This window comes from Nomascus leucogenys, chromosome 4 (genome assembly GCF_006542625.1).
Source record: "Nomascus leucogenys isolate Asia chromosome 4, Asia_NLE_v1, whole genome shotgun sequence".
Lineage (NCBI taxonomy): Eukaryota > Metazoa > Chordata > Mammalia > Primates > Hylobatidae > Nomascus > Nomascus leucogenys.
Genome location: NC_044384.1, coordinates 62088277 through 62107247, shown reverse-complemented (window position 1 = coordinate 62107247; position 18971 = coordinate 62088277). Strand labels below are relative to the sequence as shown.

Genomic DNA, 18971 nt, shown 5'->3' with positions numbered 1-18971 from the left:
TATTTTTTTTAAATGCATAGAGACAGGGTCTCACCATGTTGCCCAGGCTGCTCTTGAATTCCTAGGCTCAAGTGATCTACCCAAAGTGCTAGGATTACAGGCATGACCCACTGCACCCAGCTAGGATCCTTATTTTTTAACTTTTGCAGTTAACACCTAGAAGAATACTGAATGAATGAATGAGTGAATGAATGAATGAGAGAATGAATGCCTGAGTAACTTGGAAGATTGTCAAGCCTACCTCAGTTCCAAGCAATGCTATGCAAATGCTGAACAATGGCTCCCTGAATGCCTGCTGTCTGCCAGGCTCCATTACAGCATATTCCTGCCATCGTGCATCTATGCCATGGATGCCCAGCTCACTGAACCCTGCTGTATCAATGCAGGGGCTCCTGGTTGTTGTGCTATAGGCCATTAGCAAAAGGACATGGCTAGAGGTTGCCAGCTGTCCCCCTTGTAGCTGATGGCTTTCTAGCAATGCCTCTTTTGCAGCCCAAGCATGTCAGCCTCAGCATCCCCACCTCCTCTGCAGCTCTGCTCTGCCTTTGCCATCAGCAGCCCCACTCTCCGCCATCCAGTGCTCCGAAAGCCTGGAAGGAAAGAAGTGTCTCGCCAGATGCGGTGGCTCACGCCTGTAATCCCAGCACTTTGAGAGGCCGAGGCGGGCAGATCACAAGGTCAGGAGTTCGAGACCATCCTGGCTAATACAGTGAAACCCCATCTCTACTAAAAATACAAAAAAAATTAGCCAGGCTTAGGTGGTGCACGCCTGTAGTCCCAGCTACTCGGGAGACTGAGGTGGGAGAATGGCATGAACCCGGGAGGCAGAGCCTGCAGTGAGCCGAGATCGTGGCACTGCACTCCAGCCTGGGTGACAGAGTGAGACTCCGTCTCAAAAAGAAAAGAGAGAAAGAAAGAAGGAAGGAAGGAAGGAAGGGAGGGAAGGAGGGAGGAGGGAGGAAGGGAGGGAGAAAGAAAGAAGTGTCTCCTCATCAAAATGCTCATTTCCCATTGAGTGGCACGCAGAGATTCTGCATTAAGTTTTAGGCACAATGAGTTAGTTACATTCTCCTATAGCACTTCTGCAGGAGATATTTGCCTAGACGCTTTCCTGCTGGTTCACAGAGCAAGAAACAGAATGTTCAAAACCCAAGTAGCTTGAGCTCTTCACAGATAATGCAAATCTATTAAATGCAGAAGTAGACAAATATTTCTGCTATGTTATCAAATGTTCTTGTAACTCATAAGAGTTACAGAATGTAGATCATATGGAAAGAAAGTGTTTGTTTGGTCGACGTGGGTGCTTTCCCTTGAGTGAGTGGCTCCTGCGTGTCTCGGCCTCTTCTACTAACTCCGTTTATGAAAGCGTTGGTCAAATGCCAGGAGGAATTGGCAAATGTGGGGCTCCACCCCCAGGGACCCTGCCTCTTGTCTTAATTATTCTCACTTAAAAGGTTACTAACTGAATATTTTCATTTCCCCTTTTCTCCCTCCTATAAACAGCCCTGATTCACTAATTTAGCTGTGCCTGAGGGGCTGTGTGGTCAGGGGATCCCATTTCATAAAAAGGGATTGTACTGTTTCTTGTATTATCGCGGACTTTTACTAAACTCAGATAAACTAAGCTCAGATGTGAGTATTGCATTGGAGTTCTTTCCCCAAGTGTCTTCAGTTTGGTAACAATCATTTGATTAAAACGAATGTTTTCTCTTTCAAAATGGTAGTGTCTTGCCTAGGGACTGGCAAAGCTCTATGACTCGTATTTTCTTGTGGATGCCTCCAGAAGGGGCATTTGTCTCCCTTGGGAGCCTTTCTTAGTTTTTTCTTAGCAACATTGCACAATCAATGTCATGAGAACAGACTTTCTGGCACAACTGACTTGTCTGAATGCAATCTTCAGCATCTCTATATTAATTTTCTTTTGGAACATTTTGGGCCACAAGGACCATGAGGCAAAGGTCATGGGTTCTTTTCGGAGCACTTTCTATTTTCTGACACAATGTTCTTCCTGCTGAAGGTAAAAAACACACATTGTTATGTTGGTCAACAAATAGCAAGATTTGGCCGGGCGCAGTGGCTCAAGCCTGTAATCCCAGCACTTTGGGAGGCCGAGGCGGGTGGATCACAAGGTCAGGAGATCGAGACCATCCTGGCTAACACGGTGAAACCTCATCTCTACTATAGCGCCTATAGTCCTAGCTACTCAGGAGGCTGAGGCAGGAGAATGGCGTGAACCGGTGAGGTGGAGCTTGCAGTGAGCTGAGATCGCACCTCTGCCCTCCAGCCTGGGTGACAGAGCGAGACTCCGTCTCAAAAAAAAAAAAAAAAAAAAAAATAGCAAGATTTGATGCTTGCTGTGTTGGGGCCAAAGACTGAGCCACTGTGATGATGTGGTAAGAAGCGTGTGCGCTGAGACCTCTGCCTGCCGACTGACAGCATGTCTGAGAGGGTTAATGGGATCCTTCTCTGTCTCCACAGATGCTGATGCAGAGATTGAAGGAGCCCCAGCTGCCCCCTTGGATGTGAAGTGCTTGGAGGCCAACAAAGATTATATCATCATCTCCTGGAAACAGCCAGCTGTCGATGGAGGGAGTCCTATTCTCGGATATTTTATTGACAAGTTAGTGCTTAGGCTAACATCAATTACAGTTATTTGGTCATAGAGATGCATGCTTGATTTCTCCCATCATTTCTAGGGGAAATATTTTCTTTTCTGGCTTTCCTCTCCTCCTGTTTCTATTTCTGTGTCTCTCTTCATCTTTCTTTTTCTCTATTTGTCTCTGTCTCAGTCTCTCGCTCTCTCTCTCTCTGTGTATATATCTACACACACATATACATACATACATATAGACACATACATATAATGGTACCTACATATATATATATATAAAATGGGTATATATACCCATTATAAATACGTGTGTGTGTGTGTGTGTGTTGAGTAGGTACTTGGAAATGCTGATTTCTAATTGAGTGCTTTTACAGCAGTTAGTACCTGCAGATGGAGTGGGTCACTCCCCAGCAGACAAATGTGACAGCTCATATCATAGTGTCACAAAATTCATCTTTGGAACTTAGGTAAATAGGTAGGTAGATATATATACATATATATATTTCATTTCCAAGATGGCCTCTGTTAGGTCTCTATTAGGTCTACAAATTCATAGCATTCTTGCCAAATTAGCAATATGAGCTGGTAGTCAAATTCAAAAAATTCTTATTTGGAATTTAGGTAAAAGTTCCAAAAATGAATTAAATATTTACCTAAATTCCAAAGATGAATTTTTTTGAATTTGGCTACCAGCTTATGTCACTAATTTGGCAAGAATGCTATGAATTTGTAGACCTCATAGAGGCCACCTTGGAAATGAAATCATTGGAATTCAGCGTAATGTCCATATTCCTAATATGTCAATAATTTAAGAATATTTACTTTGGTAATACTACCAAAGTCTTATTTCTACCTCAGGATGTGTTTTCAAGTTATACAAAGAAGTAACAACAAAAAATCAATAGGAGCAAATTATTCACTATCTACAAGTTCTTGTCTACATTCTGCAAAACTTGGAGGCTCTGATATTTATAGTAACTGGGCTTTACACGTTAATTATGACATGAGTGTGGACAATACAGACAGCAAGTTTAGATTTGGCCTAAATAACATTGTTCTCTGACTTGGTTTCTATTCAGATCATTGCTCCAATTCTCTTTTCATTTTTGAGTATTGAAATCTCATTGTAGAAATCAATAGAGACGGATAATCTGTGTCGTATTAGCACAGTGGGTTTGTACCAAGGGTGTGTTGAATTTCACAGTTATATAAATACATGTGATTGTGCTCAGAACTATTTGTAAGAAATATTTCTAATAAATTATATACTATTTAACCATCCATGTGAAATAATGCTTCCACAACATTTCATCATTTAGTAGTGATGAATTGTGAAGGTTTAGATATATTCTTTTTTGTGCTTTATTGTCTTTGGCACATTTCCAAGGGATTTTTAAACTTTGACCAGTGAAAGGCCAGGGACAATCAGTACATTTTGTTCTCCTCTGGCCTTAGTCGTAGTGAAAACACCCACCCTGTGGCTATTATTTATTAAGCATTTACTGTGTGCATGGCACTGTTCTAAATACTTCGCTCATATTAACCACTAACCCATAACCACCCTTTAAGGTCGTTGCTATTATTTCAAGTAGGAAATGAGGCCCAAGACCACATATCAGTGAGGAAGCACTAACTCGCCTAAGATCACGCAGGTAATAACTAGCAGAACTAGAATTCAGATGTGAGCCTGGCTGTAGGTTTGTGTTCTTTCTGCTCCAGTGTGCTGCGGAAAGTGTCAGGAGCAGTGAGTTCCACTTTTCTTTCTGCCCACATGAGGTTAGGAAGGATGCTCTAGTGTCACCGGGTCACCATAGCAGTATCTGCACAGAGAAGAGGCTGAGTCCTGGCAGAATCTCTGGAGACAGGTGTAGATGGAAGAATTGTCCTGGCCCTATCAGCTTCTGCCACAGCCCCACCTCCCCAAACCCCTAGCAGCTCCAGAATTTCTACCAAGTAGGATTAGGGGAAATGATGGAAGGCAGGGATTGAAGCCACATTTGACAGCACTTTACATAAGGAAAGTGAGGAAATTGTCTATTCCACTTTACATAAGCAAATTGTCTATTGTCTATATCAAAGAGAGGAAGGTGATTGTGAGGAGGGGAGATAAACCCCCCACACCAGCCACCTCTGTCCTGCCACTGGCAACCCCCACGCCCCTGAGAATCATTTGGGAATTACACATTTTGGACATGGAGCCCATGCTGGGGAAATGATATGAACGGCACTCTGCTCATAAAAAAAGTAAGAGTTGCTTAATCCTAATGCTGTAAAATTTAATCACATGTTGAACCCCTAAAGCTTTGTTGATCAGGCCAACAGCATGATATGAGCTGTCATATTTGTCTGCTGGGAATGACCCACTCCATCCCCAGGTACCAACTGCTGTAAAAGCACTCAATTAGAAATCAGTGTTCCCAAGTACCCACTCAATCTGCCCCTGCCAGGCCTGGGCGTCTCTCCACCTGTCATCAGTCTCTTCTATTAAAGAAACAAACATCTTCACAATAACCTTCTTACCCTCCACACAGGATGGAATGACCATGAAGTGAGAAAATATGGCGAACTCTTTTCCAAACTACAGTGCAAATAGTTAGGTTTTAAGACCCCAATTTTCTCAATAATACCTCTGTTTTTCAAAGAAAATACCTAAAGAAGACAAAGAAGTCACTAATGGTAGAATTGAAGGCATCAGCCGGGGAGATGTTTGGGGATCTTCTCCAATGCTAAGATTGGAGATATTTATCTGCTTATCCCAGCAATCCCCAAACCCCTCTGCTTTGTACACAAGGCCCCTCAGATGCCTGCTTTTTATGGGTTCAGGAAGGACCTGAGGCTTCTTTCCTCTTGGTAAAGAAGACACAGTGCATTTGAGTGAAACGGAGTGCCTGCAGTTCACCAGCTAGCCTGACTTGGATATTTTACAGGGAGAAGATGTGAAACAACTGGGAGGTTTTGCAACTCTGGAGATATTCATTAAGCCATACTTCTTTTAATATTTTTGTCAATCACACTCATTCCTTTAGGTGTGAGGTGGGCACAGATAGCTGGTCACAGTGCAATGACACACCTGTGAAGTTTGCTCGTTTTCCTGTCACTGGATTGATCGAAGGTCGTTCCTATATCTTCCGAGTTCGAGCTGTGAATAAAACGGGAATAGGTTTCCCATCTCGAGTTTCCGAGCCCGTGGCTGCTCTGGATCCGGTTGAGAAAGCTAGACTTAAAAGTAAGCACTTTTCATTTTTCAGGACCTTCCCTAAACCTTTTTAAAATGACTGCAAGAATCAGCTTCATTGCAAGGTTGTTCCTCTCCCTTCCACTAGAGGGAGACAAGAACAAGAAATCCTTTTTTCATCAGAAAATCCGAGGGGGAGAATCCCCCGAAAACATTGCCTTAGCCATTCTCTTAAGGGTTTTATTTTACTTTATTTTATTCAGAAACATTTATATTGTTAAACTGAGTTCCAGGCATTGTGTGTGGAATGAAGTATGAAAGCAAAGAGCCTGGAGAGCATTTTTATTCCCTTTATTATACATTCCAAAAATAATTTTCTTTCTGGCTCAAGGTCTATTTTTTTACCTTGGAGTCCACCCTTAGAGCATTAATATCTTAGCACAGTGCATCTCTCCATATCAAAGGAAAAACAGATAGACAACGTTATATCTAATCTATGTTTGAGTTCTCATATTAGACTGTCAAAAATTATCTTTTCAGGCCTGGCGCGATGGCTCACGCCTGTAATCCCAGCATTTGGGGAGGCTAAGGTGGGAGGATTGCTTGAGCCTAGGAGTTCTGAGACCAGCCTGGGCAACATAGAAAGACCCCATCTTTACAAAAAAAAAAAAAAAATGAAAAAAATGAAAAAAAAAAAAAAGCCAGGCATGGTAGCACATAGCTGTAAGTCCCAGCTACTCAGGAGGCTGAGGTGGGAGGATCGCTAGAGCCCAGGAGGTCAAGGCTGCAGTGAGCTGTGATTACACCATTGCACTCTAGCCTGGGCAACAGAGCAAGACCCTGTCTCAATAATAACAATAATAATAATCTTTTAATATATGTAGTCTCCAAGTCTTAATGTCGAAACCATGGTACATGAATCATGCCCTGTAATCATGCCTTGTATTTGTTTCATGGAAACCCATATGGCATCTCCAACAATAGGGAACGTAAAATGACATTATGAGAAGTGTTGGATAGTAACATTTCAGTCTTATGTCAGGCTTCTCAACCTTGGCCCTACTGGCATTTTAGGCCAGTAATTCTTTGTTGTTGCGGGAGGTGGCTGGGGGTGTCCTGTTCATTGCAGGAGGCTGAGCAACATCCCTTGTCTCTACTCACTAGATGACAGCAGTGTCATGGAGACACTACCAAATGTCACCTGAGGGGCAAAATCACCTTTGTAGAGGACTGCTGTTCTATGCTACATTCACAGTGTTATTCTTTACCTTCAGTACATGTAGTGGCATCGTAAAAGTCTAATTAAAATAATGTCACTGGCTGGGTGTGGTGGCTCACACCTGTAATCTCAGCACTCTGGGAGGTTGAGACGAGTGGATCACCTGAGGTCAGGAGTTCGTGACCAGCCGGGCCAACATGGCAAAACCCCCATCTCTACTAAAAATTACAAAAAATTAGCCGGGTGTGGTGGCAGGAGACTGTAATCCCAGCTACTCGGGAGGCTGAGGCAGGAGAATCATTTGAACCCGGGAGGCAGAGGTTGCAGTGAGCCGAGATCACGCCACTGCACTCCAGCCTAGGCGACAGAGTGAGACTCCATCTTAAAATAATAATAATAATAATGCTACCATTTCCCCGCAACCACGTCTCATCAGGCTCCTTGATTGCTCTTCAGTCACTTTTCACCAACCCTCCGACTTCCTGCCCTCCTTTCTAAACTTGCAAATTCCATCTCATACATTTGTTTGCTCCTCTTTTATCAATTCCAATCAAAATAAGATTTGTTTGAATTGAAAATAAGTTACCTTCTTTACTGCCTTTCTGTTTTTGCACAAACTCTGATAAAAAGTCCCCTGGTTAATGCAAGAGTAGAACCACTCTCTCTTTCTGCTGTTTATGGGATCATACAAGTGAATTTCCTCTTTAACTTTGTACCCGTATCATTCATTTTCCTTGCTCAGGATCTCAGCTGATTTCCTTTGGAGATGATGTTTTTCAAAATATAATGGGAAAAATTTGCTTTGCTGAGCTTTACTGCAGGATCAGCATCCCCTCTCCTCTTTCATCTTATTATGACAGATAAATAACTACTGGGCTTGCAATTGTTCTGGAAATGTTTCTCCCAAACGCATGCCATCTCTTCAGAGGGGATGAGCAAGCCTACCTGTTCCAGGAGATTCATATTGAACAGTTAAATGAACACAGGTTACTTACCTAGCTTGTGCAAGTACAGTTCCAGAAGCGTCTACGCAGCCAGTCCAGGCAGATTCTAGGCTCCAGCAGATTATGAGTCCCTTGAGGACAGGGGCTGTGCTTCCCACAATGCCCTCTACATGATTGATACCATTCACGGGAAAACACATAAGTCTACTAGTAACAAACCCAGTTGTGACTAATCTGGCCACTTTCCCAATTCATCAGTGCAGCTGATAAATTGCACACTTGTGAACGTTTGTGATTCTTATATTTGTCTTTGTTCAGGTCGCCCCTCAGCACCCTGGACTGGACAGATCATTGTTACTGAAGAGGAACCTTCAGGTAAGAAGTCTGGTCGCCCCAGATACTATTGCTGATGTTTTGCTAAGCAGTTTGCCTTTTGTTGTGGAGGGTGCAGTGTGTATTGCTTAAGATGTTTTGGGAAGAACATTCTAAAATATCTGGAGATTGTAAGTAACTTATGTCAGAGAATCCCATTTTATTTTTAAAGCTTTATTGAGGTGTAATTGTCATACAGTATACTGCAAATATGTAACATGTACAATTTGATAAATTTTACACATGTATATACCCATGAAACCATCACCATTTTCAAAATAATGAACATATTTGTCACCCCTAAAATTTCCCCCTGCCCATTCGTAATTCCTCCTTTTCATGTCTCCCCATCTCCAGCCATCACTGATCTGCTTTCTGTCACTATAGTTTAACATCGTCCACAATTGTAGATCAATTGAATCGTGTTCATTTTTGTCTGTTTTTCTTTACTCAGCATAATTATTTTGAGACTTATCTACATTGGTGCGTGTATCAATTCATTCCAATGTATTTATCCATTCACTGTTGAAACATTCTTAACTGTTACTGTGGACACATGCTTTCATTTATATCTTGCATAAATACCTAGGAGTTGAATGGATGTGTTATGTGGTAGGTGTATACTTAATTTTTAAAGGAACTGCCAACTGTTTTCCGAAATGATTGCACCATGTTCCATTCCCCTCCAGCACTACATGAGAGTTCCAGTTGCTCCCACATTGTCACTAGCACTTAGTGTGGCCAGTCTTTTTAATTTTAGCAATTCTAGTGGGTTCATAGTGATATTTCTTTGTGGCTTTGATTTGCATTTTACTCATAATGTCGAGCATCTTTTCATGTGTTTATTTGCCAATTTTTGTGACTTTGGGCATCTTTGTCAAATCCAGGTATTTTTCCTGTTTTTTTCCCCCTGGAAATGTTATAGCATTAGTTTTTACATTTCACTCTGTGACGCATTTAAAATTAATTTTTTCTATATTACAAGAAGTAAGGTCTCAGTTATTACTATCATTCATACTTGTATATGGCTATTAAATTATTTCGGCAGTATCTGTTGAAAAGATTATTTTTTACCCAATGAATTTGTCTTGGCACCATTGTCAAATTCAATTTATTACATGTGTGTGGATCAATTTCTGGAATCTCTATTGGTCAATTTTTTTTCCCCCTCCATCAATACCATACTGTCTTTATTACTATAGCTTTTCTGAGCTTCATTTTTTTATATATAAATTTTAGCATCTTAAAATCAGTATAAGTCCTCTAATCTTGTGTTGTTTTTTTCCCCCCAAAGTTGTTTCAGCTATTCTGTCTTTAAATTTCTATAAAAATTTTAAAATCAGCTTATCAACTTCTACAAAAAACATGCTGGGATTTCAGCCGAACAGCATTGAGTCCTTTGATTTATGAACATAACCTGTATCTCCATTCATTTAGCTTTGCTTTCATTTCTCTCACCTTAGTAGTTTTAGTGTGCAGGTCCTGCACATTTTTATAGATTTAATCTCATACATTCGTTTGCTCCTCTTTTATCAATTCCAATCAAAATAAGATTTGTTTGAATTGAAAATAAGTTACCTTCTTTACTGCCTTTCTGTTTTTGCACAAACTCTGACAAAAAGTCAGAGTATCTGACTTTATATATATGTATTTATATATAATATTTCTGATGATGCTGTAAATGGTATTGCTTTTTATTTTAATTTGTTTTTAATGCTAGTATAAAGAAACACAATTGATTTTTGTATATTGATTTTGTGTCCTGCATCCTTGCTGAACTAATTTATTAATTCTCACAAACATTAAGGTTTTTTATGAAATTTATTATGGATTTTCTATTACAGGATTATGCCATCTATAAATAAACATAAATTAACTTCTTCCTTTTCAATCTGGATACCTTTTATTTCTTTTTCTTTCCTTATTGCTCCATCTGGAACCTTTAGTACAATGTTGAATAGAAGTGGTAGTCCGGTCATCTTTGCCTTTTCCTGATCTCAGGGGGAAAGCATTCAGTCTTTCACCATTAAGTCTAACATTAAGTGTAGGTTTTGTATAGATATCCTTTATCAAGTTGAGGAAAATTTCTTCTACTCCCGGTTTTCTGAGAGTTTATATTAGAAAAAAGTGTTGGATTTTGTCAAATGTTTTTCCTGTATCTATTGAGATGATCGTATGATTTTTATTTTTCCATTAACATGTTGAATTACGTTGATTAATTTTAGATTATTAAACCTAAATAAAATAAATAACGCAAACTAAAGCTCACAGTCTTGGGTTGAATGTCACTATGTTATGCTGTGTTATCCTTTTTATACATTGCTGGAGTTTATTTGTTAAAAATTTTTAAAGGAATTTTTGTATCTATATTCATAAAAGTTATTGGTCTGTGGTTTTTCCTAGTAAAGTCTTGGTTTGGTTTTGGTATTAGGGTACTGAGTGGAAAGTATTCCCATTATTTTAATTTTTTGAAAGAGCTTGTGTTAACTTTTATTTTTTTTTTTTTTATTAAACATTCAGTATAATTTACCAGTAGAGCCATCTAGGCCTGGAGGTTTGTTTTTTGGTTTGTTTGTTTTGTTTTGTTGTGGGAAGCTTTTATACTGCAAATTCAATTTTTAAAATAAATTTAGGACTATTCAGGTTATTTACTTTTTCTTGAGTAAAATTTAATAGTTTTCATCTTTCAAGAAACTTATTCATTCATAAAGTTGTTCATATTTTCTTATTATCCTTTTAATAGCTGCAGAATTTGTAGTGGTGTCACCTCTCTCATTCCTAATATTGGTGTTTTACCTCCTTTGTCCTGAACTGACTAGAAGTTTATCAACTTTATTAATGTTCCCAAAGAAACAGCTTTTGGTTTCATTGATTCTCTATATTTTTCTTCTGTTTCCAGTTTTATTTATTTCTGTTCTTATCTTTATTGTTTCCTTTTTTTCTGCTTATTTGAGTTTAATTTGCTGGCTTTTTTTTTCCAGTTTCTTAAGGTAGAAGCTGAGGTCCTTAATTTGAAGTATTCTTTTATAACGCATCCATTTAGTGCTAAATATTTTTTCTAAGTACTCCTTTAGCTGTATTTCACACATTTTCATCTGTTGTGTTTTCATTTTTATTTTGTGCAAAATACTTTCCAATTTTTTGATACCTTCTTTGATACATGGATTATTTGGAGTATGTTATTTAGTTACTAATATTTGCAGATTTCCCAAGTACATTTCTCTTACTTGTTTTTAATTTAATTCTATTATGAAAATTAAATAGAACATATTTTGTATTATTTGAATCCTTTTAGATTTTCTTGAACTTGTTTTATGGTCCAGAAAAAGATCTATCTTGGTAAATATTTAGGGTGCACTTGAAAAGCATTGTATTTTTTTTTGAGACAGAGTCTCACTCTGTTGCCCAGGCTGGAGTGCAGCAGCTCAATGTTGGCTCACTGCAACCTCCGTCTCCCAGGTTCAAGTGATTCTCCTGCTTCAGCCCCCATGAGTAACTGGGATTACAGGCACGTACTACCATGCCAGGCTAATTTTTGTATTTTTACTAGAGATGGGGTTTCACCATGTTGGCCAGGCTGGTCTCGAACTCCTGACCTCAGGTTACCTGCCTGCCTCAGCCTCCCAAAGTGCTGGGATTACAGGCGTTAGCCACACACCCAGCCAAAAAGCATAGTATTCTGCTATTGTTGAGTTTTATAAATATTAATTAGGTCAAGTTAGTTGATAGCATTGCTCAAGTCTTTTAGATCCATAATTATTTACTATTACTAATATCTACTTGTTCTATCAATTATTGAGAGAGTAGTGATGAAATAGCCAACCAAATGGTGCATTTTTCTATTTCTTCTTGCAGTTCTACCAGTTTCTTCATGTATTTTGGGATGTTATTAAATGCATTAACATTTTTATTATTATATCCTCTTACTCGTTGACCAGTTTATTGTTATAACGTGACTTCTTCTTTTGCCCATGGTAATGTTTTTTGCTGGGAAATCTACTTTTAATATAGCTATTCCAGCTTTCTTTTTTTTTTTTTTTTTTGAGACGGAGTCTTGCTGTCACCCAGGCTGGAGTGCAGTGGTGTGATCTCAGCTCACTGCAGGCTCCGCCCCCCCGGGGTTCATGCCATTCTCCTGCCTCAGCCTCCTGTGTAGCTGGGACTACAGGCGCCCGCCACCTCGCCCAGCTAATTTTTTGTATTTTTAGTAGAGACGGGGTTTCACCATGTTAGCCAGGATGGTCTCGATCTCCTGACCTCGTGATCCACCCGCCTCGGCCTCCCAAAGTGCTGGGATTACAGGCGTGAGCCACCACGCCCGGCCTCCAGCTTTCTTTTGATTAGTGTTAGCATGGTATATTATTTCCATCCTTTTACACTTAGCCTATGTGTGTCTTTATATTAATACAATGTGTTTCTCATAGGCAGCATATAGTTGGGTCTTGCTTTTTAAAAATCTAAATTGGTAATCTTTGCCTTTTAATTGGAGTGTTTTAACCATTTACATTTCATGTGATCGTTGATATGGTTGGATTTAAATCAATAATCTTGCTATTTGGTTTCCATCTATTCCATTTATTTGTTTCCTTTTTTTCTCTTTTTCTACTTTTTTTGGATTGAGTATTTTTTATTATTCCATTTTATCTGTATTCTCTTGTTGGCTATGATTTTTTGTTTTGCTTTTTAATAGTTTAGAATTTATAATATACATATTTTCACAGTCTACCTTCCAGTAATATTATATTACTTCACATGTAGTGTAAGAATTTATAACAGTGCCTTTTTGTTTGTTTGTTTTTTGAGATGGAGTCTCGCTGTGTCGCCCAGTCTGGAGTGCAGTGGTGCAATCTCAGCTCACTGCAAGCTCCGCCTCCCAGGTTCATGCCATTCTCCTGCCTCAGACTCCTGAGTAGCTGAGACTACAGATGCCCGCCACCATGCCCGGCTAATTTTTTGTATTTTTAGTAGAGACGGGGTTTCACTGTGTTAGTCAGGATGGTCTCGATCTCCTGACCTTGTGATCCACCAGCCTCGGCCTCCCAAAGTGCTGGGATTACAGGTGTGAGCCACCATGCCCGGCCTTCTTTTTTTTTTTTTTTTGAGACAGGGTCTCACTCTGTTGCCCAAGCTGGAGTGCAGTGGCATGATCATGGCTCACTGCAGCCTCGACCTCTTAGGCTCGAGCAATTCTCTCACCTCAACCTCCCAAGCAGCTGGGGCTATAAGTACACACCACCATACCTGGCTAATTTTTGTATTTTTTGTAGAGATGGGGTTTCACCATGTTGCCCAGGCTCATCTCAAACTCCTGAGCTCAAGCAATTCACCTGCCTTGGCCTCTCAAAGTGTCTGGATTACAGGCATGAGCCATCATGCCTGGCCTGCAACAGTATTATTCCATTTCCCACTCTTAGCCTTGGTGCTGTTATTTTCATACATTTTATTTGAATATTTATTGTAAACTACACAATATGATATTATTATTTTGACTGTGGTCAATTATCTTTCAGAAATACAAAATGTAAGAAAAAAGACTTTTTTCACTCACATTTTTATCATTTCCATTGCTTTTCATTTATTTGTATAAATCCAGATTTCCATCTGATATGATTTTCTTTTCACCTGAAGCACTTCCTTGAACATTTCTTGTAGTGCAGGTATTTTATCTTTTGTTATGTAAAAAAAACCCTCTATTTTACCTTCATTCTTGAAATACATCTTCACTGAGTATAGAATTCTAGGTTGACAGTTTTTTCTCTCAGTACTTTAAGAGCTTTGTCCAGCATAGTGCGGATCTACACTACAAGAATGATTGCTTTTATTCGTATTTTTGTTCCTCAATATATAATGTGTCTTCTCTATCTGCTTTTAATATATTCTCTTTATCACTGTTTTTTCAACATTTGATTATGATATGCATTATGTAGTTTTCTTCATGTATCTTGTGCTTATAGAGTTTGCAAGTTTCTCTAATCTGTGAGTTTGTAGTTTTCATCAGATTTGGAAATTTTTCATCATTATTTCTTTAAATATTTTTTCTGTACCCCATTATTTTTCTTGACCTCTGGAGTCTATGTATTTCCAGTCTCCTCCCTCCCTGCCTGATAAGACCAACTTTACTGTAACTGTAAACTAAAACTGTCCTAAACTTTACTAAAACTATAAACTCAACTCCACTGGGACCTTGGCTCCTGCCTATCTTTTTATAGGATTCTGTGCCCCACTTATTTTCATATCTGAGCCAGGGTAAATCCTGTTTGTGGAGGGTTCATGTGGCTCTAAACTCTAGATGCTCTGGGACTTCTGGGATCTGGGTGCTTCTGGAAGTTTGTCCTTGCTTTCACCCTAACACTCCTGACCTGGCCTCAGAACTATTTAAAAGATAAGAAGAGTATCCTAGATTCCTTAGCTCTATATTCTAAATGAGCAATGGGGCTGGCTGCAGTGGCTCACGCCTATAATCCCAGCAATTTGGGAGGCCAAGGCAGTAGGATCACTTCAGCTCAGGAGTTCAAGACCAGCCTGGGCAACATAGGGAGACCTCATCTCTACAAAAAAAAAAATTTTTTTTTGAATTATGTAGGTGTGGTGGTGTGCACCTGTGGTCCCAGCTATTTGGAAGGCTGAGGTGGGAGGATCACTTGGGCCCAGGAGGTCAGGGCTGCAGTGAGTCATAATTGCACCACTGCATGCCAGCGTGGATGATAGAGTGAGACCCTTCCCCCCGCGCAAAAAAAACAAAACAACAACAACTGCTCAACGGCATTTGAAGAATGAATGAATGAATGATGTTTTGGGGGAATTTTAGAGACAAGGTACTTCTTTATACTGTGGAGACATAATTAACTCTTCCTCCAGGAGGAGAGCAGCATCCGTGGCTCTCTGAGTATCCTGGGCTACCCAGAATGTGTGCTTCTCATTTTTCCTTGTTGTTTTTCAGAGGGTATTGTGCCTGGCCCTCCGACAGACCTCTCTGTCACTGAGGCCACCCGGAGCTACGTGGTGCTCAGCTGGAAGCCCCCTGGCCAGCGTGGTCATGAGGGCATTATGTACTTTGTGGAAAAGGTAAGACTCTAGAATCAACATGATCTCATACTACCTCCTAAGGATTTCTTTAGAAAAGTAGAGGCTAAATTCCCAGGGACAATGGAGTGAGGGAGGAGGAGGGAGCATGTCCTGATCTCACTAGATCGTTATAAACTGTGAATTCTCTCCATAGAACAAAGTATATCACACAGAACTGTGCCTGAAAATCAAGGGGTTTATGGATCCCCAAGACTCACCCATAGACTCGTAAGAGATGCAGACCCAATATCATAGGCCCTACAAGAAGAGAAATGTTTCCGAAATGGTAGATTGCCTGTATGACAATGTTTTCTAGAGACCTTCCTGTCTCCCTTGCTTTGGTAATGGCTTTTCATCTCTCTACCACTCCTCCTTCTGTAGTAGGACATGAACATCGTGAGGCTAGAAGGGAGGGGGTAACAGAGAGGGGGCAATACTCTCAAATGGCCGGGAGTGTGGAAGACAGCAACCTCACGCCACTGCACTTGGCTAGCCCCACTCTGTGTAGAGGTAGCAGAATGAGGTCAGAGATCACAAAACAATAAATATTGGCAAGTTCTTTCCCAGATATCTTACAATTATGTCGGGAATTAGAACATTAGAGAGGACAGCATGCAATGAAGGCCCAGAATGGGTGGAATGAATGAGAACGGTATGTGAATCAACCACACATCCATATTTGAGGGTAGTTCTGATAAGGATTTATGCCCAACAAATGGAGAAGAGCCAAGACCTGTACAGGACATTATTTCAGCAGAACTGACTCAGCCACAAGTGTAGAAATAGGAGAGCCGGCCAGGCAAGGCACAGGTCTTGGGGGGGTAAGAAGTCCTTGGCTAACAGGATCATTGCTACTGGAAAACGACATTTAAAGAGAATTTGCTTAAAATGAGGTTCAAAATCCATTCGTTAAAAAGGTTCTGATGGCGGCCGGGCGCAGTGGCTCATGCTTGTAATCCCAGCACTTTGGGAGGCCGAGGCGGGCGGATCACGAGGTCAGGAGACTGAGACCACGGTGAAACCCCATCTCTACTAAAAATACAAAAAAAAAAAATTAGCCGGGCGTGGTGGCAGGCGCCTAGTCCCAGCTACTCAGAGAGGCTGAGGCAAGAGAATGGCGTGAACCCGGGAGGCGGAGCTAGCAGTGAGCCGAGATCGCGCCACTGCACTCCAGCCTGGGTGACAGAGCGAGACTCCATCTCAAAAAAAAAAAAAAAAAAAAAAAAAAAAAGGTTCTGATGAGAAAATGAAAGAAAATAAGTTTATTTCATCCCATATGTAAGAACATTTATATTTTTCTTGGTAGCAATGCACCATTTTTTAGAACAATAAATGAAACAAGTGTTTGTACTTTAAAATTTTATTTTTATAAAATTGTGTGATAGCATGAAAAGGTATCATTTACTTTACATTTTACTTTCATAGCAAAATCGTAGAAATATTTTTTATAAAAATGTGGTGCTCAGTTAATTTTCCTAAAGGTCTTTCTCTTTTATCCTTAATACTGTTTTGATCATTCAATTTTTGTAACACCTATTGGGTCACCCTCCCTGATAATTGTTGCAAGAGAATACATTTCATAGGTATATAGGTGTATGCAAACTTCTGCAAATTAGGTAACAACATAAAGACAATATGCAAATATCTTTGAGCTGCACTCTTCACTTCCTTTTTATTCCTAGCAAATCGGTAACAATGAATGCCTTATCTCCTCTACATGCAATATGGATATCTTCCAAGAGAGTCTTGTTTTACAATAATAATATTCAATTTTTATATACTTTCTAGATATCAGCTTCAAATATAATATAACTTGAGTAGCATTCTAAGCTTTTTTTTTTTTTTTTTTTTTTGAGATGGAGTCTCACTCTGTTGCCCAGGCTGGAGTGCAGTGGCACAATTCCAGCTCACTGCAACCTCCGCCTTCCCGGTTTAAGTAATTCTCCTGCCTCAGCCTCCCTAGTAGCTGGGATTACAGGCGTGAGTCACCATGCCCGGCTAAATTTTGTATTTTTAGTAGAGACAGGGTTTCACCTTGTTGGCCAGGGTGGTTTTGAACTCCTGACCTCAAGTAATCCTCCTGCCTCAGCCTCCCAAAGTGCTGGGATTACAGGCATGAGCCACCATGCCTGGCTGCATTCTAAGCTTTTTAAAAGAAAATAGATGGCAAAAATAGAGTGGTGGATCAATGTTCATTGCCTAGTGTGTTTTATACACACCCCCACTGAATCTCTTTGAAACATTCCATAGGAAGAAGGTTCTGAATAACCTCTGTGACAGTAATTACCATCTTTCCTACAATAAGGACACATAACAACTATTTGGAGGCATTTTCTGTGGATGAGTCAACTTTGGCTTCTGCTGAACCTTTCCTCTGGTTATATAAACTCTAATTTCTCTGTGAAAGTCTATAACTTCCCTCAACCTAAATACCTATGAGTTTGTGATTAAAAATTTAAATATTCTTCCCCCAGCACACCTTTTGGCATGGAACAGAAGGGGACGTTTATGAACACAGTACTATGTAGGGAGGCCTGCACAGGGCATAGAACACCCAGGATGTTGGGTATTGAGGACACAGAACACATCCAGGGACCTGGGGTACATTTGCAGAACCATCCAAATGTCAAACTGTTCTGAGCTGAGGCTAAAATTATTTCTGGTGCAGCTGTTCTGATATGCTGACCTTTCTAAAGGGAAAAGGTTTGTGCACTCCTCTCCCTGCCGTGTCTGTTCCAGGGTGCCCTGCACCCGGCATGCCGCCTCATGGGCCACCCCTGTGCTTGTTCTTCTTCACGGCATGTCCTTGATCCCTGGAATGGGTGACATTGAAGGGTTTATAGCAGGGGACTCAGATAAATCCACTTCCAGCCTCCCCGTCCTACTGTGTTCTTTTTAGACCCAAACTTTTTCCTCAGGTGTCTTACGTCTTGAGCTCTGTCTCTCACTCCTCTATCAAAAATCCAGTCGTGTCAGAGACAAGGACTGTATCACTCGTTAACAGCAGGAATGAACATAGCTAAGATTTGCACTGTTCTAAGCACCTTACATGAGTTAATCCACTTAATTCAGAGTAGCCCTATGAGGTAAATATTTTTGTTTTCATCATGCCTGTATGTTTTTAAGTGTTTTGTAGAGATGGGGTCTCCCTGTGTTGCCCAGGCTGATCTCGAACTCCTGGGCTCAAGCAATCCTCCCCTGTTAGCCTCCTAAAGTGCTGGGATTATAGTTGTGAGCCACTGTGCCTGGCAGATCATGCCTATTTTGTAGATGAGGAAACTGAGGCATAGAAACGTATATAATTTGCCTGAGGTCACAGAGCTGGTACAACACAGAACTGAGATTTGAACTCCAGCAGTCTGGTTCAGGTGCATAAATCCAACTATTACACCAGGCCACCTTTCAATCTTCCCAGGCTTGTCTTCTCTGGAAAACGTTGACAATCATACAATACGACCTCCACAATACCTACTCCATGGCATAGTTGAGAGGAGTAAAGAGTAAAATGGCTTATAAAGTTTTTGGCCAGTGAAAGGCAGCTATTTTTTTAATGAGAGTATAAACAACTGATAATGGCTTAAGAAT

The 18971-nt window shown here is 40.3% G+C and overlaps 1 protein-coding gene across 1 annotated transcript in view; it reads left to right on the top strand.

Moving 5' to 3' along the window:
- The window catches only part of MYOM1 (myomesin 1), a 157435-nt gene that overhangs the window by 61981 nt on the left and 76483 nt on the right, over window positions 1-18971 (top strand). Inside the window, exons 11-14 of the mRNA XM_003262025.2 lie at window positions 2479-2620; window positions 5638-5837; window positions 8268-8324; window positions 15262-15386. Coding sequence (XP_003262073.2) covers window positions 2479-2620; window positions 5638-5837; window positions 8268-8324; window positions 15262-15386 — 524 coding nt within the window. The remainder of the gene's footprint in view (window positions 1-2478; window positions 2621-5637; window positions 5838-8267; window positions 8325-15261; window positions 15387-18971) is intronic.